At 47.0% G+C, this 23,783-nt stretch overlaps 1 protein-coding gene across 3 annotated transcripts in view; it reads right to left on the reverse strand.

Annotated features, from left to right (window-relative positions):
- hyi (hydroxypyruvate isomerase) overlaps positions 1–22,791 on the reverse strand; it is a 66,804-nt gene extending 44,013 nt beyond the window's left edge. The window contains exons 1-3 of one of the 3 annotated variants that reach the window (XM_070886684.1): positions 22,752–22,791; positions 7,274–7,480; positions 2,213–2,324 (exon numbers count right to left, since the gene is read on the reverse strand). In XM_070886684.1, the coding sequence (XP_070742785.1) occupies positions 2,213–2,324; positions 7,274–7,480; positions 22,752–22,758 (326 nt within the window). In that variant the 5' untranslated portion in view covers positions 22,759–22,791. Of the gene's footprint in view, positions 1–2,212; positions 2,325–7,273; positions 7,481–18,984; positions 19,004–22,699 lie in introns of those variants that run through there. The other 2 variants (XM_070886685.1, XM_070886686.1) reach the window with 2 other exon arrangements.
- Positions 22,792–23,783: the final 992 nt, after the last annotated feature.

Genomic DNA, 23,783 nt, shown 5'->3' on the forward strand with positions numbered 1-23,783 from the left:
CATTGTGGGTTGATGAGGTGTGAACGGCTGTTCATGTGGCCCTTGATGGCTTCTGGCGCCACTGCCTGCTGTTGAGGGCCTGCTCTCCTGCCTTTGTCTGTGCGTGGGGATAGCGGCTTGTTTCACACTGTGAACCCCTTGTTCCGATGTTTCGTTAGTTGTCGTACCCGCAGTGTAGATCAACCTCGTTTCTTCTTCTCCTGCCAAGAATGTGCTGCTGCCTCTAGGGTCAAGTTCTAGGTCTCTATGAGCTTTTGGAATATGCCTGCGTGGCCTATTCCTTCAATAACAAAGTCTCTCAGTACTTCTCTCCTTAGTTCATCGGAGAACTCACATAAGCTAGCCAACCTCCGAAGTTCCGCCACGAAGTCGGGTATGCTCTGGCCCACACAGCGTCTGTAGTTGTAGAACCTGTGTCTGGCCATGTGTAGGCTGCTCGCTGGCTTCGGTGGTCTCTTACCAGTGTGCTCAACTCTTCAAACGACTTGCTTGCTGGTTTCTCGGGTGCCAACAGGTCCTTCATTAAGGTGTATGTTTTTGAGCCACAGCTGGTAAAGAGATGGGCTCTTCTCTTGTCTGCCTTATCGTTGCCTAACCAGTCTTTGGTTATGAAGCTTTGCTGGAGTTTTCTTTCTATAAAGTCCTCCCAATTGTCTCCCGCATTGTATTTTTCATCTGAGCCGTTGTTCGCCATTCTGTGGATTCTGTAATCCCGTAACTCGTCGCCACTGTAAAGTCCTGTCCCTGCAGTACAGATTCACACGAGGCACATACTGAAGTCGAGGTCACTCAGGACCTGCACCTTTATTACACAGCTCTCGAATGCCACACTTGCCTGAGACCTGTCCTTATATACCTGTCTGGGACAGGTGTCCAGTTTCTCCTGCAAAGGTGTTAAGGTAAGCTAGTGGTTACAGGTCATCCCTAGTTACAGTCATGTATAATATGGTACGATACAGTTATGTACAGTAGTGTGAGATACATGACACAGCCCTGCTCCAGTCTCTCTCTCTCTCTCCTTCTCCAGCCCTGCTCCAGTCTCTCTCTCTCTCTCTCTCTCTCCCTGCCCCTGCTCCAATCTCTCTCTCTCTCTCCCTCCCTCCCTCCAGCCCTGCTCCAGTCTCTCTCTCTCTCTCTCTCTCTCTCTCTCTCTCTCCAGCCCTGTTCCAGTCTCTCTCTCTCTCTCTCTCTCCAGCCCTGCTCCAGTCTCTCTCTCTCTCTCTCCCTGCCCCTGCTCCAATCTCTCTCTCTCTCTCCCTCCCTCCCTCCAGCCCTGCTCCAGTCTCTCTCTCTCTCTCCAGCCCTGCTCCAGTCAATCGCTCTCTCTCTCTCTCTCTCACTCTTTCTCTCTCCCTCCAGCCCTGCTCCAGTCTTTCTCTCTCTCTCTCCCCAGCCCTGCTCCAGTGTCTCTCTCTCTCTCTCTCCCCAGCCCTGCTTCAGTCTCTCTCTCTCTCTCTCTCTCTCTCCCTGGCCCTGCTCCAGTCTCTCTCTCTCCCCGGCCCTGCTCCAGTCTGTCTCTCTCTCTCTCTCTGTCTCTCTCTCTGTCTCTCTCTCTGTCTCTCTCTCTCTGTCTCTCTCTCTCTGTCTCTCTCTCTCTGTCTCTCTCTCTCTGTCTCTCTCTCTCTGTCTCTCTCTCTCTCTCTCGCGCTCTCTCTCTCGCGCTCTCGCTCTCCCCAGCCCTGCTCCAGTCGCTCTCTCTCTCTCTCTCTCTCTCTCTGTCCGGCCCTGCTCCAGTCTCTCTCTCTCTCTCTCTCTCTCTCTCTCTCCCCGGCCCTGCTCCAGTCTCTCTCTCTCTCTCTCTCCCCAGCCCTGCTCCAGTCTCTCGCTCTCTCTCTCTCTCTCTCTCTCCCCGGCCCTGCTCCAGTCTCTCGCTCTCTCTCTCTCTCCCTCCCCGGCCCTGCTCCAGTCTCTCTCTCCCCCGGCCCTATTCCAGTCTCTCTCTCTCTTTCTTTCTCTCTCGCTCGCTCTCTCTCTCTCTCTCTCCCTCCCCGGCCCTGCTCCAGACTCTCTCTCTCTCTCTCTCTCTCTCTCTCCCCCTGGCCCTGCTCCAGTCTCTCTCTCTCTCTCTCTCTCTCCCCGGCCCTGCTCCAGTCTCTCTCCCTCCAGCCCTGTTCTAGTCTTTCTCTCTTGCCCGGGCCCTGCTGTTTTAATCCCTTCTGGAGGCATGAGTTGCCAAAGTGTATATTAAAAATAGTATATGAAATATACTTACCGTTTGCAGCCCACGTTTTTAGCATATTGCACTGCTAGATCCAGCCCTGATCGGAATTCAGTCTGTTGCATCGGAAGTGCTCCAAGCCCAAGTTCTCCTCTTTCTTTATTTCCTGGAAATGAAAAGAGCAACACAGAAAAATCAGTGAGAAGTTCGAGCAAGCTGGATGGTGGAAGGACAGCCGAGATATCCACAGGGCAGCGGGGAGGTTACAGAGTAACACCCATGACATGCAATTGATAGGCCGAGCCCTCCTTGAGGACCTTGATCTCCTGGTCATCCTGAACAGTGCAGACCAGCGTATGTCATCTTGGACCCTCATAGTTCAACCACTGAGTATATCTTCCTCGTTACAAACAAAGAAAATGACTTTTATGCAATGAAAATTGATTCTGATGATATTTGCAAAACTGATGACAAACTGGACAGAGCACTAATCGGTTCACTACTCAAGTATTTAGGGTTGGATCTAATCATATCAGGAGTTAACTATCGCTCCTCCACATTTTCTCCAGCCTAATAATTAATTGTGTTGGACATGTAACGTGTTATGTATGTAAACACTACCAAAGTGTAAGACTTGCCACCAGGGGGCGCACCTGTGGGAGACCCAAGGATTACCTGCACACCCTGAGCAAGCAGGTATAAAAGGCAGACTACCATGCTGCCTCCTCACTCTGGAGTTACAATAAAGAGACCAAGGTCACAACAGTTTGAGCTTAAGATATACAGTCTTGTGGAGTTATTCTAAACATAACAATTGGCGACGATATTCTTGAGAGATTTGTTGAGGGTGATGATTGGGAAGCCTTCGTTTAGCGTCATGACCAGCACTTCATGGCCAACAAACTGGAAATGGAAGAAACCGCAGTCAAGCGCAGGACGATTTTCCTCACCGTTTACAGGTCCACGATATATAGCCTCATCAAAAATCTGCTAGCACCGACTAAACCAATGGAGAAGACATTGGTTCGGGAACACCTCAAGCCGAAGGAGAGCATCTTGATGGCCAGGTATCGCTTTTATATGCACCACCACTCCAAGGGCCAGGACATGGCGAGCTATGTCGCCGACCTAAGATGCCTTGTGGTATTTGCTGGATTTTTGGGAGGAGTGTTGCAGGACTTTTTCGTGCTTGGAATCGGCCACGGGGTCATTCTTCGCAAACTGCTGTCTGCCGAATCACTAGATCTGGGCAAGGCCATCACGATAGCCCAGGCTTTTATGTCCACAAACGATAACACTAAACAGATATCATTGCAGCATTGGAACTCACCGGCAAGTACTGTGCATAAAATAACACCTTCAGCAGGCAGGACTGTACATGGCAGGGCCTACACGCCCGCAGAGGCCAGATCTAGGATGACTCAGAGTCCGCCGTGGGGCATGAATGTGAACCATTAGCACCTTGTTGGTGCTGTGGGGGTAATCATTGAGCCCATCAATGTCAGTTCAAGCACTACGTGTGCAAGGGCTGTGGGCACCTCCAGTGAGTGTGCAGACATGCTGCGACTCACCACGTGGCAGAGTCGGCAAAAGATGACTGATCCGGCGTGGATCACGCTGAACGAGTAAGAGAGGCAACTCAACCCGAGGCTGAAGAGGAAGTGTATGGGGTACACACCTTCACCACCAAAAGCCCTCTGATAATGTTAAAAGTCAAATTAAACGGCATTCCAGTTTCCATGAAATTGGACACGGGGGCGAGTCAGTCAATTATGAGCCAGAAGGCTTTTGAGAAACTGAGGGGTAACAAGGCATAAAAGCCAAAACTAAGCCCGATTCACACCAAGCTGCGCACTTACACCAAAGAGCTCATACCAGTCATTGGCAGTGCGGCAGTGTAGGTATCGTACGATGGAGCTGTGCATGATTTAACCACTATGGATTGTACCAGGCGATGGCCCAACGCTGTTCGGCAGAGGCTGACTAGGAAAGATCCGATGGAACTGGGACAACATCAAAGCACTGTCTTCGGAGGATGGTGCCTCATGCGCCCAAGTGCTAAAGAAATTCCCGTCATTATTCGAGCCAGGCATCGGCAACTTCACAGGCGCCAAAGTGAAGATTCATCTAATCCCTGATGTACAACCTGTTCATCACAAGGCCCGAGCAGTTCCATACATGATGCGAGAGAAAGTCGAGATCGAGCTGGACAGACTTCAAAGAGAGGGGATAATATCGCCAGTCGAGTTCAACGAGTGGGCCAGTCCAATTGTTCCATTGTTGAAGAGCGACGGGACGGTCAGAATCTGCGGGGACTACAAGGTAACGATCAACCGAGTCTCGTTACAGGACCAGTACCCACTACCCAAGACCTGTTTGCAACACTAGCAGGGGGGAAGTCATTCACCAAGCTAGGTCTAACCTCTGCTTTATGACACAGGAGCTGGCTGAACCTTCGGAAAAATTGACGTGCATCAACACACACAGAGGACTGTTCATATACCACAGATGCCCCTTTGGGATTTGTTCGGCAGTGGCCATCTTCCAGAGGAACATGGAGAGTCTGTTGAAATCGGTTCCGCGCACCGTGGTGTTCCAAGATGAAATCTTGATCACTGGCCGCAACACCACCGAACACTTGCGCAACCTGGAAGAGGTTCTCAAGCGGCTGGACAGAGTGGGATTCAGGTTGAAACGCTTCAAGTGTGTTTTCCTGGCGCTAGAGGTCGAATTTCTGGGGAGAAAGATTGCGGCAGACGGCTTCAGACCCATGGACTCCAAGACAGAGGCCATCAAGAATGCACCCAGACCACAGAATGTGACGGAGCTGCGTTCGTTCCTGGGACTCCTCAACTATTTTGGTAACTTCCTACCGGGGTTAAGCACTTTGCTGGAACTATTGCAATGCAAGGGTGACGACTGGGTTTGGGGTAAAGCTCAAGAGACAGCCTTTAACAAGGCCAGAAACCTGCTATGTTCTAACAAGTTACTTGTATTGTATGACCTGTGTAAACGTTTAGTACTAGCTTGTGATGCATCTTCGTACGGGGTCGGTTGTGTGTTACAGCAAGCCAATGTGTCAGGCAAACTGCAACCGGTTGCATATGCAGCCAGAAGCTTATCGAAGGCTGAAAGAGTCTACAGTATGGTTGAAAAAGAAGCATTAACATGCATATATGGGGTTAAGAAAATGCACCAATACCTATTTGGGCTGCGATTCGAGCTCGAAACCGACCACATGCCTCATTTTGTTGTTTTCAGAAAGCAAAGGTATTAACACCAATGCTTCGTCCCGCATCCAAAGATGGGCACTAACGTTATCTGCGTATGATTATGTAATCCGCCACAGACCAGGCACTGAGAACTGTGCGGATGCCCTCAGTCGTCCACCATTGCCCACCCGGTACGGGGTGGAAATGGCACAACTCGCAGACTTGCTCCTTGTAATGGATGCTTTTGAGAGTGAGGAGTCACCCGTCACGGCTCGCCAGATCAGGACCAGGACTAGCCAGGACCCAGACTAGCCAGGACCCGGTGCTATTACTAGTAAAAAGCTGCGTCCTCAATGAGCTGGTCAGCGATCCCAGGGAAATTGCAAGATGAAATTAAGCCATTTCACCGACGCAAGGATGAAATGTCCATCTAATTGAACTGCTTCCTATGGGGGAATAGTGTAATTTTTGCCACAAAAAGGCAGGGAAACGTTCATACGCGATCTTCACAGTACCCACCCAGGCGTAGTCATGATGAAGGCTATCGCCAGGTTGCACGTTTGGTGGCCCGGCATTGACTCGGAATTGGAGTCATGCGTACACCAATGTAACACTTGCTCACAGTTGAACAATGCACCAAGTGAGGCCCCACTGAGTCTGTGGTCATGGCCCTCCAAACCGTGGTCAAGGGTCCACGTAGATTTTGCTGGCCCCTTTCTAGGAAAGATGTTCCTAGTAGCAGTGGATGCTTACTCTGAATGGATTGAATGTATAATAATGTTGTCATGTACGGCCACAGTCACCATTGAAAGCCTCTGGGCCATGTTCGCCACCCATGGTTTGCCTGACGCCCTTGTTAGTGACAATGGACCATGCTTCACCAGCTTGGAATTCAACGAGTTCATGACCCGCAATGGCATCAAGCATGTCAGGTCTACGCCATTTAAGCCCGCATCCAATGGTCAAGCGGAACGGGCAATCCAAACTATCAAGCAGAGCTTGAAACACGTGATGGACGGTTCCCTGCAGACCCGGTTATCTTGGCTCAGCTACTGCACGTTACCCCACTCGCTTACCGGGGTTCCCCCTGCAGAATTGCTAATGAAGAGAGCACTCAAAACCAGGCTCTCTTTAGTCCACCTGGATCTCAATGATCACGTGGAAACCCGGCGTCACTGGCATAACGTGTACCACAATCGCGCGGCTGTATCGCGTGACATTGAGGTCAATGACCCTGTGTTTGTTCTTAATTTTGGTCATGGTCCCAAATGGGTTGCTGGCACTGTGTTAACCAGGGAGGGGAATAGAGTGTTTGTTGTCAAACTTTTGAACGGACAAATGTGCAGAAAGCACTTGGCTCAGACCCAAACTGCGGTTCACTGGCAACCAAGAACAGTTTGAAGAGGACATTATCATCAATGATCCACTCACACACACCCAACCAGCAATCGACCTCGTGGTCAACCACGAGGATGAACCCACCACGCCTGACAGTCCGATCAGACCAGCCACACTGCAGTGCAGCAATGATCCAACCGACTCACTCATGCCAGGACTTCAACTCAGGCGATCAACCCGGGAACGCAGAGCCTCAGATCGCCTCAACTTGTAAATAACGTGTACATAAGACTTTGGGCGGGGGGGGGGAATGATATTATGTATGTAAACACTACCAATGTGTAAGACTTGCCACCAGGGGGCGCACCTGTGGGAGACCCAAGGGTCACCTGCACACCCTGGGCAAACAGGTATAAAAGGCAGACTACCATGCTGCCTCCTCACTTTGGAGTTACAATAAAGAGACCAAGGTCACAACAGTTTGAGCTTAAGATATACAGTCTTGTGGAGTTATTCTAAACATAACATAACGTAGATTTGATATTAATTCAGTATATCTATTTACCTGGCGGGGTATTAATCAGTATGATCTCCACTCCATTCTTCTCTAAAGCTTTCTTTAAGTCGGTTGCGTCAGTCCCGTATGGCCATGCCACCTCCACTGCTTTGAATCCAGCCTGGGCAGCTGCCTCCACCCGACAGGGCAGAGAATCTATCTCTGGGAAAAGCCAGGAAAGGTTGGCAGCGAAGTGCAGAGGACACGACATTGGTACTGCAAACCAAGTGTGAGAAAATGTCTCAGAGAAAAGCATTGAAATGTCCAAACGTGAGATCTCATCCTCTAAAGGTCATAGAAGCACAGATAGAGCTGCCAGAATTGCTTTGTGCGATGCTATTACCACATGGCTATTACATATATTAAAGGATATGACTGAGTTACTGCGAGGCAGCATTGCCACATACAAGTCGTACTCAGCTTTAATGGACAATTCCATGTTAATTTAAACACCAGGTAGCAGGTACGATGAAGATGATGCTATATTTCAGGTGTCCAATTAAGCAAATTTAACGGAGACATAAAGGGCCCAAGTTTCCACGTGATTTGCGCCTGATTTTTAGGAGCAACTGGTGGAGAACGGACTATCTTAGAAATCGCAATTCTCCACATTTTTTTTTCTGCAGTTCTAGTCAGGTAGAACAGTTCCACTTTGGAACAGAATTTTTTCTTCAAAAGGGGGCGTGTCCGGCCACTGATGCCTGATTTGAAAGTTTCCACAGTGAAAACGTACTCCAAACTAACTTAGAATGGAGCAAGTGAAGATTTTTGTAGAACTGAAAAAACCTGTTCTACACATTAAAAAAATCAGGCGCAGATTACAAATTAGGCGTCCAGAACGAGGTGGGGGGAGGAGGGAAGTCATTAAATTCTACAATAAATCCTTATTTATACTTATACAAATATTATACAAATAAATCCAAATAAAATTTATAAGCAAAGAAAAGATTAAATAAACCATCTTCCTACCTGTGTGAAAGTGCTTCAGGCAGAGAGAATGCTGCAGCAAGCCTCACAAAACGAGGCAACCGTTCCCGAACGCGGGGGGGGGGGGGGGGGGAAGGAAGCCGTTCCAGACGGCCGGCTGGCGGGTGGGAGGGGACCGACCGACCGACCGAACGCGGGGGGTGGGGGGGGGGGGGAAGGGAGGAAGCCGTTCCAGACGGCGGGGAGGGACCGAACGCAGGGGGGGGGGGGGGTTGGGGGGGAGCCGTTCCGGGCGGGCCCGACCGACCGACCGAACGCAGCGGGGGGGGGGGGGGGTGGGGGGTGGGGGGTGGAGGAAGCCGTTCCAGACCGCGGGAGGGAGGGAGGGAGGGAAGGAGACAGAAGACTGCAGGAAGCCTCAGAAATTGAGGAGCCATTTCCCAACGGCAAAAGAGGGAGGTCGTCGGGAAATGGCTGCCTCAACTTTCTGAGGCTTCCTGCAGCCTTCTCAGTGCTGATGTGCTGATGGCACTGTGCTTTTATTAAAAAATGTTCAAAAACTAAACAGCTACAAAGAACTACAAAAATGGCCGAGTGCCAATGTTTCCTTCACACTGCGCGTGCGCGAACGCTCCAACGCGCATGCGCAGCGTTGCCGGCAGGAAAAAAACTAATTTAAATAGTACCCGCCCCCTCCCACTTACAAAATCGGCGCGAGTGTAGGCTCCGCCCCCCTGGGCGCCGCGCCAAACAGACAAGGAGCTGCAGGGCGCTCCAGAATCGCGAGTTTCTTTTCCGGCGCCGTTTTAGGCGCGAAAAACGAGCGCCCAGCTCGGAGGGGCGCCCGTTTTTTATTGTGTGGAAACTTGGGCCCAAAATCTTCATTAGAGAAGAAAACACACGTGTTCTCTTGCTTACTATTGAGAAATTTCACCCTTTCCCTCCAAACTTTCATTAATTAGGAAATATATAAATGCTTGGCTACTGCTTTAAACTGTGTATGAAGAAATGATTGTTATTGCTATTTGAATGGGTCATTAAACAAAAAATGTTCCCTAATTTTTCTGCAAAATATGAATTAATTTGAGAATTCAATTATGGAACTTTATTATCCTTCAATGTCATCATTGGCAGTCCCGTGAAACGAGGATGACTTGCTTCCACGCTGAAAAGGGATGAGTTCACAGGTGTTTCAATGAAGGACCTAATATTCCAGATCCCGAACTACATGTTGAAGGGTGGAAGATGCCGGCGCGTGGATTTTTTTTAAACGTGTGGTGACCGTTGCACACCAGTCACCATACGGGCGTGACAGAGCTAGGTCTTGGTCCAGTGGCAAGGATAAACCAAGACGACTGGAGACCAGCTCTGCTGCACGGACCTAGTGCACACACATATCGCAGTGTGGGCTGGCCCGTGCTGCCCCTGGGCTCCGAACTCTCGCCTCTCCTGGGCCCCGATCACATCCCTCTACAAACTCTTCTTCGCCCCGACCTCGTCACTTCAATGTAATGCCACAGGAGGTGATCCAAGCTATGTGTGATCCTTTGTGTTGATGTGTTGACCAACGATGTCTCCGCAAAATCCTGCAAATCCGCTGGGAGGACAGGTGCACCAACATCAGTGTCCTCGCCCAGGCTAACATCCCCAACATTGAAGCACTGACCGCACTCGATCAGCTCCGCTGGGCAGGCCACTTAGTTCGCGTGCCAGACACGAGACTCCCTAAGCAATTGCTCTACGCGGAGCTCCTTCATGGCAAACGAGCCAAAGGTGGGCAGCGGAAACGTTACAAGGACACCCTCAAAGCCTCCCTGGTGAAATGCAACATCACCACTGACACCTGGGAGTCCCTGGCCGAAGACCGCCCTAGGTGGAGAAAGTGCATCCGGGAGGGCGCTGAGCTCTTCGAATCTCAACGCTGCGAGCATGAAGAGGTCAGGCGCAGGCAGCGGAAGGAGCGTGTGGTAAATCAGTCCCACCCTCCCCTTCCCCCGACGAATATCTGTCCTACCTGTGACAGGGTCTGTGGCTCTCATGTTGGACAGTTCAGCCACCAAAGGACTGACTTTAGGAGTGGAAGCAAGTCTTCCTCGATTCTGAGGGACTGCCTATGATGAGAATGATGATCATTCCAAACTATCAACTGTGATTAGCTTGGGCACTTATTTTAAAAGGCAAAAATAATTTAAAATTTCCCAAGTAATTGCCAGAAGGTAAATCATCATCTCCACAAATATTGTCCATTGCGTAACTTTTGCACAGGCTTTAGCTTCATGTCCATTTGTAGTGAAGATTAATGCATCATGGAAATACCTGTCAGATATTTCTTAATACCATGTAGATTTATTGTTAAACTCATACTGGCAAAAATTCATCCCAACTAATTTAAAAGTATTTACAAATGTGAATTGGATTCACTAGAAGGAATCTTCACAGGGGTCAGTCTCAAACTGAAGTGGTACGTCACGCAGAGTAGCACTCAATACTGTCCCTGTGTCCCTACCAGTCCGAACATCACAGAGCTCTACGAACATCTGCCAATTGTGTCGAAGTAAGTGACTGGTGATCACTGATCAGTGTTGTCAAAGGTCAGATGTCTTGTTGCACAGTACATTGGTCCCCAAAATTGGGCCTCACTGCACCCATTTTATGCTCGTAAAGCGTGTGCAACAGGCACCAATTTCTACCTCACCACATCACCTGCCAGTGTGTGAGAGAAAATTGCAGCAAATCACCCGGCTAACAGCATGCAGATATAATTACCTATTACTGTTGCAGAGAGAAAGTGTGAGACCAAACACATCATAACTAACCCAGCACTGCCACAGAGTGAGATTGGGCGATAATGAATTCTACAATCATTATCTTTTATAGTTAATTATTAAACTTTATTCCATCAATGAGGATTAAAATTTCAGAGTTCTGGAACTTGGCAGTTGATTTATTATTGATATTTTTGTTCTCCCTATTGCATATAAATTGATTTAAATGAATAAACTCCATACTGGTTTTAAATTAAGTAATTCTAGTAAAAGACCTTGGGGCCAATCATCTTGTTACATAAAATAGAACCTGCTTGGGTTTCCATAACAACAAAGCACTTTAAAAAAAAGCTGGAGGTATTGGAAGATGCACAGAAAGAGTAACTACTGAAGATATTTACAAATAGATGAAAAACACATATTTAGAAAATAAGTATGTGTAAATCACTGTTTAAATTCACCAATCTGATTGTAAGGACTCCATCAAAGTGCCATTGTGGGAGGGGGTAAAATCAATGGAAGCTTTATTCATATGTTTGCTGGGAAGTATAGAGGGCTATTTTGAATAGATCAACAGAAGGTGACACTGGACTAAACTGAGAGCACACACAATCAGGACGCCTCCAAACTGAAATTCAGGAAACAATCTATCACTTAGATTACATTTGTAAGAGTGGAGGCAAGAACATACATGAGTGATAAATCACCCAATCAGGGTTGGGCGGAGGGATTTGAGGTGGGATCCAGATCTGCCGGATCGCCAACTCTTTCCAACAAGATTGTGACCGGGCATTAGGGTGTAGGTGCTCCCTTCCCCTCGCCCTGACATCACTGTAAGAGACAGAACTGGTGGGATGACACCCCAACCAGAAATCGCACCCATACCACCTATCCTGCGGCAGTGTAAGTGGGGCACACAATGCTGAGTCCCAAAGACTAAAAATCGCAGATCGATTGATTGCCATTAGGAAATCGGAAAGAATGATTTCTTCTGTCTTTGGCCACAATGGACCAGAAGGTTGCAGGTATTCCTAGCTGCGCCCCTGTGGGAGGACATCCTGTAGTACCATGAATGTTGCAGGCACTTCTCCCATGTTGGTAAGTGACAACAACAACTTGCATATATATAGCGCCTTTAATGCAGTAAAACTGATATATTACGGCAGGTGGCCAAAAGCTTGGTCAGAGAGGCAGGTTTTAAGGAGTCCCTTAAAGGAAGAGTGAGAGGTAGAGAGGCGGAGAGGTTTACGGAGGGAATTCAAGAGCTTAGGGCTTCGGCAGCTGAGGGCACGGCCGCCAATAGTAGAGCGATAAAAATTGGGGATTCGCAAGAGACTAGAATTGGAGGAACACAGAGATCTCGGAGGGTTGCAGGGCTGTAGGTTACACAGATAGGGAGGGTGGAGGTTACAAAGATAGGGAGGTAGGAGGCTACACAGATAGGGAGGGAGGAGGTTATATAGATAGGGAGGGAGGAGGTTACACAGATGGGGAGGGAGGAAGCTGCACAGATAGATACGGAGGAGGTTATACAGATAGGGAGGGGGGAGGTGACACAGATAGGGAGGGAGGAGGTTACACAGATAGATAGGGAGGAGGTTACACAGGTAGGGATGGAGGAGGTTACACAGATAGGGATGGAGGAGGTTACACAGATAGGGAGGGGGGAGGTGACACAGATAGGGAGGGGGGAGGTTACACAGATAGATAGGGAGGAGGTTACACAGATAGGGAGGGAGAAAGTTACACAGATAGGGAGGTAGGAGGTTACACTGATAGATAGGGGGGAGGTTATACAGATAGGAGGGGAGGAGGTTACAAAGATAGGGAGGGTGGAGGTTACACAGATAGGGAGGGGGGAGGTGACACAGATAGGGAGGGGGGAGGTGACACAGATAGGGAGGGAGGAGGTTACACAGATAGGGATGGAGGAGGTTACACAGATAGGGAGGGAGGAGGTGACACAGATAGGGAGGGAGGAGGTTACACAGATAGGGAGGGAGGAGGTGACACAGATAGGGAGGGAGGAGGTTACACAGATAGGGAGGGAGGAGGTGACACAGATAGGGAGGGAGGAGGTGACACAGATAGGGAGGGAGGAGGTGACACAGATAGGGAGGGAGGAGGTGACACAGATAGGGAGGGGGGAGGTTACACAGATAGGGAGGGAGGAAGTTACACATATAGGGAGGGGGAGGTGACACAGATAGGGCGGGGGGAGGTTACACAGATAGGGAGGGGGGAGGTTACACAGATAGGGAGGGGGGAGGTTACACAGATAGGGAGGGGGGAGGTGTCACAGATAGGGAGGGGGGAGGTTACAGATAGGGAGGGGGGAGGTTACACAGATAGCGAGGGAGGGAGGTGACACAGATAGGGAGGGGGGAGGTTACACAGATAGGGAGGGGGGAGGTTACACAGGTAGGGAGGGGGAGGTTACAGATAGGGAGGGGGGAGGTTACAGATAGGGAGGGGGGAGGTTACAGATAGGGAGGGGGGAAGGTTACAGATAGGGAGGGGGGAAGGTTACAGATAGGGAGGGGGGAAGGTTACAGATAGGGAGGGGGGAAGGTTACAGATAGGGAGGGGGGAAGGTTACAGATAGGGAGGGGGGAAGGTTACAGATAGGGAGGGGGGAGGTTACAGATAGGGAGGGAGGAGGTTACAGATAGGGAGGGGGGAGGTTACAGATAGGGAGGGGGGAGGTTACAGATAGGGAGGGGGGAGGTTACAGATAGGGAGGGGGGAGGTTACAGATAGGGAGGGGGGAGGTTACAGATAGGGAGGGGGGAGGTTACAGATAGGGAGGGGGGAAGGTTACAGATAGGGAGGGGGGAAGGTTACAGATAGGGAGGGGGGAAGGTTACAGATAGGGAGGGGGGAAGGTTACAGATAGGGAGGGGGGAAGGTTACAGATAGGGAGGGGGGAAGGTTACAGATAGGGAGGGGGGAGGTTAAAGATAGGGAGGGAGGAGGTTACAGATAGGGAGGGGGGAGGTTACAGATAGGGAGGGGGGAGGTTACAGATAGGGAGGGGGGAGGTTACAGATAGGGAGGGGGGAGGTTACAGATAGGGAGGGGGGAGGTTACAGATAGGGAGGGGGGAGGTTACAGATAGGGAGGGGGGAGGTTACAGATAGGGAGGGGGGAGGTTACAGATAGGGAGGGGGGAGGTTACAGATAGGGAGGGGGGAGGTTACAGATAGGGAGGGGGGAGGTTACAGATAGGGAGGGAGGAGGTTACAGATAGGGAGGGAGGAGGTTACAGATAGGGAGGGAGGAGGTTACAGATAGGGAGGGAGGAGGTTACAGATAGGTTATGAAGCAGCAACAGACCTGTGAGGGAGAGAAGTAAAAATAAATCAAAGTGTGATGTCACAGGAAAGCAGGGAAGTGATTGTTGGTCAGTATTTCTCTCTTTTTCTTGGGCACTGTTTTGAATTAAGAGCTGGGATTAAGAACTGAAGATTCAAAACTTGAAAGCTTAATTAATTAAATAAAATACAAGAGATAGCAGGCCAGGCGATGTGTTGCAGCTGTAACATGTGGGAGCTGGTGGACACCAGTGTGAACCACGTGGATACCAAAGACAGAGGTAGGACAAAGAAAGAGGTATTGCTGAGGGAGTATGATGAGCAGCTAGGGGCTAAATTAAAAAGCAGAACCACAAAGGTAATAATCTCTTGATGAAATTTGCATAGGGTAAATAAGATTAGAGAAATAAACGCATGGATTAAAGACTGGTGAGGGAGAAATGGGTTTCAATTCATGGGGCATTGGCACCAGTACTGGGGTAAGAGGGAGCTGTTCCGTCGGCACAGACTTCACTTGAACCAGGCTAGGACCAGTGAATCAAATAACTAGGGCTCTAGATAGGGTTTTAAACTAAATAGTGGGTGGAAATTTAAAAAGTCAAATAGAAAGGAGAAGGCAATAGAGCAGGGTAGCACTGGGGGAAATGATAACCAGAACGTGGCAGGATGGGCCAGAACATATACACAGCGCATCAGAAAGTGGGGTCAGAGTAGGGAAAAATGGTAAAAAGACAAAATTAAAAGCTCTTTATCTGAATGCACACAGCATTCGTAACAAGATAGATGAGTTAACGGCACAAATATATATAAATGGGTATGATCTGATAGCCATTACAGAGACATGGTTGCAAGGTGACTCAAGGCCCGAAACTGAATATTCAGGGTATTGCCATTCGGAAGAATAGGCAGAAAGGAACAGGAGCTCTGTTAATAAAGGATGAGATCAGTGCAGTAGTGGGAAATGATATTGGCTCAGAAGATCAAGATGTAGAATCAGTTTGGGTGGAGATAAGAAATAATAAGGGAAAGAAGTCACTGGTGGGCATAGTCTATTGGCCCCCCTAACAGTAGCTACACTGTAGGACAGAGTATAAATCAAGAGATAATGGAGGCTTATAAGAAAGGTACGGCTATAATCATAGGTGATTTTAATCTTCATATTGATTGGACAAATCAAATTAGCAAAGGTAGCGCTGAGGAAGAGTTCATAGAGTGTATGCGGGATGGTTTCTTGGAACATTACATTGTGGAACCAACAAGGAGTAGGCTATTTTAGGTATGGTAATCTGTAATGAGACGGGATTAATTAATGATCTCATAGTAAAGGATCCTCTAGGGAAGAGTGATCATAGCATGGTAGAATTTCAAATTCAGTTTGAGGGTGAGAAAGCTAGGTCTCAAACTAGAATCCTGAACTTAAATAAAGGCAATTACAAAGGTATGAAGGCAGAGTTGGTTAAAGTGGACTGGGAAAAATAGATTAAAGGGTAAGATTGTAGAAAAGCAGTGGCAAATATTTCAGGAGATATTTCATAACTCTCAACAAAGATATATTCCAGTGAGAAAGAAAGACTCTAAGAGAAGGATGAACCATCCGTGGCTAAAGGATGGTATCAAATTGAAAACAAAGACATACAATGTTGCAAAGAATAGTGGAAAGCCAGAGAATTGGGAATTTATTAGAAACCTGTAAAGGACGACTGAAAAAATGAGAGAGAGAATATAGATTATGAGAGTAAACTAGCAAGAAATATAAAAACACAGTAAATGCTTCTACACGTATATAAAAAGGAAGAGAATAGCTAAAGTAAATGTTGGTCCCTTAAAGGATGAGACTGGGGGATTAATAATGGGGAACAGGGAAATGACAGAGTCTTTGAACAAATATTTTGTATCGGTGTTCATGGTAGAAGACACTAAAAGCATTCCACAAATTGATAATCAAGGGGCTATTGTGGGGGAGGGGGGGCAGGGGACCTAAAAACAATCTCTATCACGAGAGAAAAAGTACTAGGCAAACTAATAGGACTAAAGGTGGACAAGTCGCCTGGACCTGATGGCCTGCATGCTAGTGTCTTAAAAGAAGTGGCTGCAGAGATAGTGGATGCATTGGTTGTAATCTACCAAAATTCCCTGGATTCTGGAGAGGTCCCAGCGTACTGGAAAACCACAAATGTAACGCCCCTATTTAAGAAAAGAGGGAGACAGAAAGCAGGAAACATTCATAGAATCATAGACGCTTACAGCACGGAAGGAGGCCATTTCGGCCCATCATGTCTGTGCCAGCCAACAAGAGGCTATCCAGCCTAATCCCACTTCCCAGCTCTAGTAACCCTGCAAGGCACTTCAAGTGCACATCAAAGTACTTTTTAAATGTGATGAGGATTTCTGCCTCTACCACCCTTTCAGTCAGTGAGATCCAGACCCTCACAACCCACTGCATGAAGAAATTTCCCCTCAAATCCCCTCTAAACCTTCTACCAGTTACTTTAAATTTATGCTCCCTGGTTGTTGACCCCTCTGCTGGGGAAATAGACCCTTTGTATCCACTATATCTAGGCCCCTCATAATTTTATACACCTCAATGAGGTCTCCCTTCAGCCTCCTCTGTTCCAAGGAAAACAAACCCAGCCTATCCAATCTGTCCTCATAGCTAATATTCTCCACTCCTGGCAACATCCTCGTAAATCTCCTCTGTACCCTCTCCAGTGCAATCACGTCCTTCCTGCATACAGTACTCCAGCTGTGGCCTAACCAGTGTTTTATACAGTTCAAGCATAACCTCCCCTGCTTTTATATTCTATGCCTTGGCTAATAAAAGGCAAGCATTCCGTAACCACCTTATCTACCTGGCTTGCTACCTTCAGGGATCTGTGGACATGCACTCCAAGGTCCCTTTGTTCCTCTGCACTTCTCAGTGTCCTACCATTTAATGTGTATTCCCTTGCCATGTTAGCCCTCCCCAAATGCATTACCTCACACATCTCCGGATGAAATTCCATTTGTCACTGTTCTGCCCACCTGACCAGTTGATTGACACCTTCCTGCAGTTCACAGGACGATAGACCAGTTAGCCTAACATCTATCATTGGGAAAATGCTGGAGTCCATTACTAAGGAAGTAGTAGCAGGATATTTGGAAAATCATAATAGAAAATCATAACACAGTCAGCACGGTTTTATGAAAGGGAAATCATGTTTGACAAATTTTCTGAAGTTCTTTGAGGATGTAACGAACAGGGTGGCTAAGTATGGGACCAGTAGATGTCGTGTATTTGGATTTCCAGAAGGCATTCGATAAGGTGCCACATAAAAGGTTACTGCACAAGATAAGAGCTCACGGGGTTGGGGGTAATCGATTAGCGTGGATAGAGGATTGGCTTACTAACAGAAAACTGAGAGTCGGGATAGCTGGGTCATTTTCAGGTTGGCAAACTGTAACTAGTGGGGTGCCACAGGGATCAGTGCTGGGGCCTCAACTATTTACAATCTATATTAATAACTTGGATGAAGGGACCGAGTGTAATATAGCCAAATTTGCTGATAGTACAAAGATGGGTGGGAAAGCAAGTTGTGAGGAGGATGCAAAGAATCTGCAATGCAATATAAATAGGTTAAATGTGTGGGCAAAAATTTGGCAGATGGAGTATAATGTGGGAAAATGTGAGGTTATTCACTTTGGTAGGAAAAAAAAGCAAATTATTATTTAAATGGGGATCTGGGTGTCCTTTACATGAAACTCAAAAAGTTAGCATGCAGGTACAGTAAATAATTAGGAAGGCAATTGGAATGTTGGCCATTATTGTAAGGGGTTTGGAGTAAAAAAGTAAGAAAGTCCTGCTAAAACTGTACAGGACATTGGTGAGACCACACCTACAGTACTGCGTACAGTTTTGGTCTTTTTTAAGGAGGGATATATTTGCATTGAAGGCAGTTCAGAGAAGGTTCACGAGGTTGATTCCTGAGATGAAGGGGTTGTCATATGAAGAATGGTTGAGCAGTTTGGGCCTGTAGTCACTGGAGTTTAGAAGACTGAGAGGTGATTTTATTGAAACGTATAAGATTCTGAGAGGGCTGGACTGGGTGGATGCAGAGAGAATGTTTTCACTCATGGGGGAGTCTAGAAATCGGGGCATCGTCTCAGAATAATGGGTCACCCATTTAAAATGGAAATGAGGAAAGTTTTCTTCTCTCAGAGGGTCGTGAATCTTTGGAATTCTCTACCTCAGAGAGCAGTGGAGGCTGGATTATTGAATATATTTAAGATGGAGAGAGTCAGATTTTTGATGGATAAGGGAATCAAGGGTTATGGAGAGCGGGCAGGGAAGTGGAATTGAGGCCAGGATCAGATCAGCCATGATCTTATTGAATGATGGAGTTGGCTCGAGAGGCCAGATGGCCTACTCCAGCTCCTATTTCTTATCTTATGTTATGTTGTAGTGAGGGGCGAGGCCATGCAGGAATTTGAGCACAAGGATGAGAATATTAAAATCGAGGCATTGCTGGACCGGGAGCACATCATCTGTCAGTGCTGGGACCGACTAGCAGGTATGATCCTACCTGCTGCAATTCAAGCAGTGCAGTGGCTTGTCAAATTTTCAGGGCAAAAGTTTATATCATGCAGGGACTATCGGCCATGGAAAACTTCTAGTTAACCAGCAGTTCTGCATACCAGGTCTCTCGGATCCCAATGGATCTTACATGACATTACTCACAGATAGGCGGGAATACCGTTGTGATGTTTATAGCTGCTAAGATAGAGCTTGGTTTGTCTTTTTGTGGCTGCTGCTCGGGTACGTCCTGTGATGAAGTAGTTTAAGTAGGCAGACGGTGAAGTGTATTCGAGGCCAATTGCTGGAAGAAGTTTCTATAAATTGAAAGTTGTGTGTAAATTCCTGCTCCTAACTATGGAGAAAGACCATGTTAATAAGATTAGAAAAGCCAGCAGGAACTGAGTGGCTTGCTGACATAAAAAGAAACTCTAGTACTTTTCTACTGAATTCTGAAGTATGACAGGTGCATGTTTTGTACCCAGTGTCAGATGGATACTGTAAGTGAGTTATTAATGACATCAGTTACACACTGTAATGCATAATATATTGTTCAGATGGAGCTGGGACCTTTAAAGTCACAAAGTATAATTGTTAATAAACAGAAACTGAGGTCGATCAGATTCATTGTTTGATCAGATCAGAAGGTGCTTTGGCAGTTTCAGGCTGCTGTTAGAAGCACACAGTCGACTGTTTTGTATCTGTAACAAAGTGTGACTTTGCAGTTTAACCTCTGAGCACATTGGATGCACCATTTTTAAACATTAGAAAATAGATGCACAGAGATTTCTGCGTGATCTGCAATCTTCCCAAATTGCCCCTGAACTATAGCAATATGGGTAAAAGTCGAACACATTAAAGTCCTTTCTCAATATCCAATGTATTCTCCACATTACAAAAAAAATACTGTGGATACTGAAATCTGAAATAAAAACAGAAAATGCTGGAAATACTCAGCAGGTCAGGCTGCATCTGTGGAGAGAGAAAGTGAGATAACGTTTTGGGTCAATGACCCTTCGTCAGAACTGGAAAAAGTTGGAGATGTAATAGAATCATCAACAGCTGCCGTGGGAGAGAGAAAAAAACAGAAAAAAAGAAAAATAGGGGCAGAGTTATGGTTTGAAATTGTTGCACTCAATGTTGAGTCCAGAGGCTGTAAAGCACTGATGATTCTACCATCTCCATTTACACCCTATCTAGACTCATCTTTTGTTTCTTAACTTGCCCCATTACCATCTCCTTTTGCCTTGCACCATCATCCCTTTTGTCTCTTAATCTCTTCTGCCTTCCACCCTATCACAGACCTTCCCCTACACTTGCTTAAAAACCTGTTACATCGCTAACTTTTTCCAGTGCTAACAAAGGGTCATCGACCTGAAACGTTAACCACTGTTTCTCTTTCCACAGATATATTCAAGAGGGAATTAGATATGGCCCTTACGGCTAAAGGGATCATGGAGAGAAAGCGGGAAAGGGGTACTGAGGTGAATGATCAGCCATGATCTTATCGAATGGTGGTGCAGGCTTGAAGGGCCGAATGGCCTACTCCTGCACCTATTTTCTATGTTTCTATGCTGCCTGACCTAAGATTTACAGCATTTTCTGTTTTTATTATTGTATTTTCCACATTAGTTCTGTTTAAGTAGGATTTTGCCTGCATTCTTGATCCCCTGCCCACTTCAATCTGGCTCAATGCAGCTATTACATATCCTGTATCAGTTTCTCCTTCCTCACTCGTACGGTTACCATTGGCTCACTGAGAGGCCGCGTCTTCCGTCTTCTTTACCATTTACTCATGCCATCCCTTGGCAGCATTATTCGCAAGCCACGGGCAGCGTGTATATTTATACTAACAATGTGCATTTATTCAGCGCCTTTAACATAGTAAAACCTCCTGAGGTACTTTGCAGGAGCTTTTTCAGTCAAACTTTGACACCGAGCCACATAAGGCGATATTACATAGGATATACAGCACAGAAACAGGCCATTCGGCCCATCCAGTCCATGCTGGTGTTTATGCTCCACTCGAGCCTCCTCCCGTCTTTCCTCATCTAACTCTATCAACATAACCCTCTATTCCCATTTCCCTCATATGCTTGTCTAGCCTCCCATTAAATGCATCGATACTATTTGCTTCAACCACTCCCTGTGGGAGCGAGTTCCACATTCTCACCACTCTTTGGGTAAAGAAGTTTCTTCTGAATTGACTATTTGATTTCTTGGTGACGATCTTACATTGATGGCCTCTAGTTATGCTCTTCCCCACATGTGGAAACATTCTCTCTGTATCTACTCTATCAAAACCTTTCATAATTTTAAAGATCTCTATTAGGTCACCCCTCAGCTTCTTTTTTCAAGAGAAATGAGACCCAGCCTGCAGATGACCAAAAGCTTGGTCAAAGAGGTAGGTTTTAAGTAGCATCCTAAAAGAGGAGACAGACGCTGAGAGGTTTAGGGAGGGAATTCCAGAGCTTTTGGCCTAAGAAGCTGAAGGCACAGCCACCGATGGTGAAGAAAACTGGAGATTTGAAAGAGGACAGAATTGGAGGAGTGCATAGACCTCAGAGGGTTATAGGGCTGGAGGAGATTGCAGAAATAGGGAGGGGTGAAGCCATACCCAGCAATACCCAACTCTACCTCTCCACTATTCTAAGGCTATTGCTGTAAACTTTAACTGTCTGTGACACCAATCCTGGATAAAACAACATTTCCTTCAGCTTAATGTTAGAAAAAAACAAGGCCTTCCATCTTCTCTCCACCCAGAAGTTACCTGGCCCTGGCTACATCAAACTCTTTGAGTGCCCACCAAGACTAAATCTGGTGATGCACAATCTGAGCTGAGCTTTTTACTCCACATCTGGCCCGTCAACAAGACGGCGTTCTTCCATTTCTAGACCACTACATGTGAAAGCCCCGTTATTCTATGTGTACACTCAGTTATTAGCACGTGTTCCTCTGCTTGAGAAGATGGTGAGTTCAAGTCCCACGCCCCAGCTTGACCACATAGTCTAGGCTGACACTTCAATAAAGTACCGAGGGAGCCATTTATATCCTTATTCCACCCTATCGGAACAATCTCATCCACCCCAGCCTGCAAACTGTGTTCCTTTGGCATCGGTTTAACGCTAGTTCCCCATTCCCTCACTCCGTAGCCAGAGGTTACAACGCAGCATCTCGGGAATTCTCTTCCAAAACCAATCTGCTTCACAACACCTCCCTCTGCCTTCAAAAGCCAACTGAAAACCATCCTCTTTCACCATGCCGTTGATCCATCCCCCACCCTCCTTGCTTCATGCCCAACTCTCTTGCAGTGCTCAGACACTTACTTTACATTACAAGTGCTTTATAATTGCAACTCGTTGCTATTTTGTTGTTCAGTGAAATCCCAAACTCACTGCAACAAAAATAGTTTTCACCAATCGCCTATTTATCTGTTGAATCCAGTGCCATACACTGAAATTTTCCCTTCCAGCTACCTCAGAAATTCATTATCAGGGAACGAGCGAGTCCCCAGAACTGTCAGAATAGAATTCCAAGAGCCACGAAATATTTTTAAAAAGTAAACTAATGTCAATTGGTATACTGCATAAAGTGCTACAAAATGTATCCATATAACAACCAATTCTTACAATCTTTTCTGTCAAACCTGCACATTTGCAATTTGTAAAGTAGGCCTTGATTCCCAGCAGCCTAAATTTGAACACGACCCCAATCACAGCACTCTGTGAACAGGATAGCATGAAAATAAGGCTGCAGGAAATACTGAGGCCTACAGTAGATTCTAACATGCAGAATACATTTAGCCACAGACATAGTTTGTTAAAAGACAGCTCCTATAAAACAAAAATATTTTGGAGGGAAATTTTTATCTTAAAAATACCTTTTTAAAAGTGTAATATTAAATCATTCCACCTAAACTGCTGCTCATTCACCTTCCATTGACTGCACACACTGACCCAACAAAATGATACGCTCCATAGCACCGCTCAGTGGCTTGTACTGAACTTGTTTTTCCCTGTCAGCAGTTCCAGTCACAGGCAAAGCCATGTGTCCTGTCATAAACTACATCAGTTATACACAGTATGGGTTATAACACAACTATCAGGTTAACTTCTTCTTAGTGCATGAAATCAGAGTTCATTTTTACTCCCATTTACTTTATTGGGAGGTCGGTGTATTGTTGTGCTTTCTGTGATTATATAAACGAGCGCACAACTGAAAAGCTAATCTGCACACACCTGTAGTAAGGTTGCTGAGCCACTTGTTAACTTACAGAGCTCAAACCTGCAAAGAATGAGGTAATAGAAAGTGCAGGGGACCCACCCCGTCCAGGGGACCCTGCGTTAGCAAAACCTGTGTTGAAAGAATTACCTGCAGGGCTGTCCTTTCTTCTTTTCAAATGGCTTATCACCAACTAAAAACGCTCGCAAAGTCAGAGGTGGGACTGCTCCACACGTGGGCCCGTGCCGCCCTGAGGCCTGAGCCAAATGCGGCTGCAGGCCTCATCTAAATATCGCCAGCGAACCGTGGGCGCTAAACTGGCACCCCGCTGCAGCTTGCCGGTCAGGGAAGGTGGGAAATCGGCCATCTTGCACTCGGAGCCGGCCGGCTGATTAGGTTGCAGGGAGAGGGGGGGGCCTCAAACACACCGGCAGCAGAACAGAGTTTTTTTCCTGAACCCACAATGATAGAAATTAAACATTTCTTCTATTGTGTATGGAGAAAGAGTCAGACTGAACACTGTGAGCTCAAAGTAAAGTGTGACCTTTGTCTTTTATTGCAGGTCTCCAGAGTGCTTCTCCAACCTGTGAAGCCTCCTTAAATACCTGTGCTCCCAAGGGATTATGGGATCCGTTGGACTCCGGGGAATGAGCCTTCTGGTGGCTGTATAGAGTAAATACAAGTCCACACATATAACAAGATCCCCACGCCCCACGCCCACAAAGTCTATAGTGTAACTATTT

This window comes from Pristiophorus japonicus, chromosome 8 (genome assembly GCF_044704955.1).
Source record: "Pristiophorus japonicus isolate sPriJap1 chromosome 8, sPriJap1.hap1, whole genome shotgun sequence".
Lineage (NCBI taxonomy): Eukaryota > Metazoa > Chordata > Chondrichthyes > Pristiophoridae > Pristiophorus > Pristiophorus japonicus.